Source organism: Egretta garzetta, unplaced genomic scaffold (genome assembly GCF_000687185.1).
Source record: "Egretta garzetta isolate BGI_Z169 unplaced genomic scaffold, ASM68718v1 scaffold218, whole genome shotgun sequence".
NCBI classification, from domain to species: domain Eukaryota; kingdom Metazoa; phylum Chordata; class Aves; order Pelecaniformes; family Ardeidae; genus Egretta; species Egretta garzetta.
The window spans coordinates 322,107-322,834 of record NW_009260618.1 but is presented as its reverse complement, the minus strand read 5'-3'; the positions used below and the strand labels follow the sequence as shown (position 1 = coordinate 322,834).

The window sequence follows — 728 nt, the reverse complement described above, 5'->3', positions numbered from 1 at the left end:
CTGAAGCACAAGAGGTTCCAGTTGAACGGGAGGAAGAACTTGTTGACTGTGAGGGTGCCCGAGCCCTGGCCCAGGCTGCCCAGGGGGGCTGTGGAGTCTCCTTCTCTGGAGATCTTCAACCCCCGCCTGGACGCTGTCCTGTGCCCCCTGCTCCGGGTGAGCCTGCTTGGGCAGGGGGGTGGCACTGGGCGAGCTCCCGGGGGCCCTTCCAACCCTTGCCATTCTGGGATTCTGTGAAAAAGCCCAGCCCCATCCCATCTCCAGGCAGGGGTTAACCCAAGCCAGGGCATCCCCAGGGCGGTTTGGATGGGCTGGGTGGGACAGTTTCTCCCTGGCTGGGGCCAGCCCAGCTGGGGCTTGGGCAAGGAAGGACGTGGCGTGGGGTTGGGCACCAAGCCCCAGAGCAGATGGTGAATCCCCCTGCCCCAGGCAGGACCAGATCCAACCTGCCGTCCCACCAACACAAGACGTGTCCCACCTTGGCTGCAAGGGATGATTTATTCCCTTCCCACCTCCTGCGGTGTCCTTCCTCCTGCTGCCCCCAGCCTCTTCTCCATCAGCAAACCCTCCACCCTCCACCTCCTCACCCAGGCTCCTTCCTCTGTCCCCATCTCCTCCTCTCCCACTGTGATCGGTTCAGCTCCCATCCAAAGAGCAGACCCCCAAACTGGCCGAACTTCTCCGGGGGTGCAGAAGGGGCTCTCCCAGGGATGCCTGCAGCTTTCCCC

General features: G+C 63.6%; 1 protein-coding gene across 1 annotated transcript in view; it reads right to left on the bottom strand.

The window, feature by feature from the left end:
- Window positions 1-611, bottom strand: part of LOC104132031 (L-gulonolactone oxidase-like) — a 17,394-nt gene extending 16,783 nt beyond the window's left edge. Inside the window, exon 1 of the mRNA XM_009645272.1 lies at window positions 588-611. Coding sequence (XP_009643567.1) covers window positions 588-611 — 24 coding nt within the window. The remainder of the gene's footprint in view (window positions 1-587) is intronic.
- Between the last annotated feature and the right edge of the window lie 117 nt (window positions 612-728).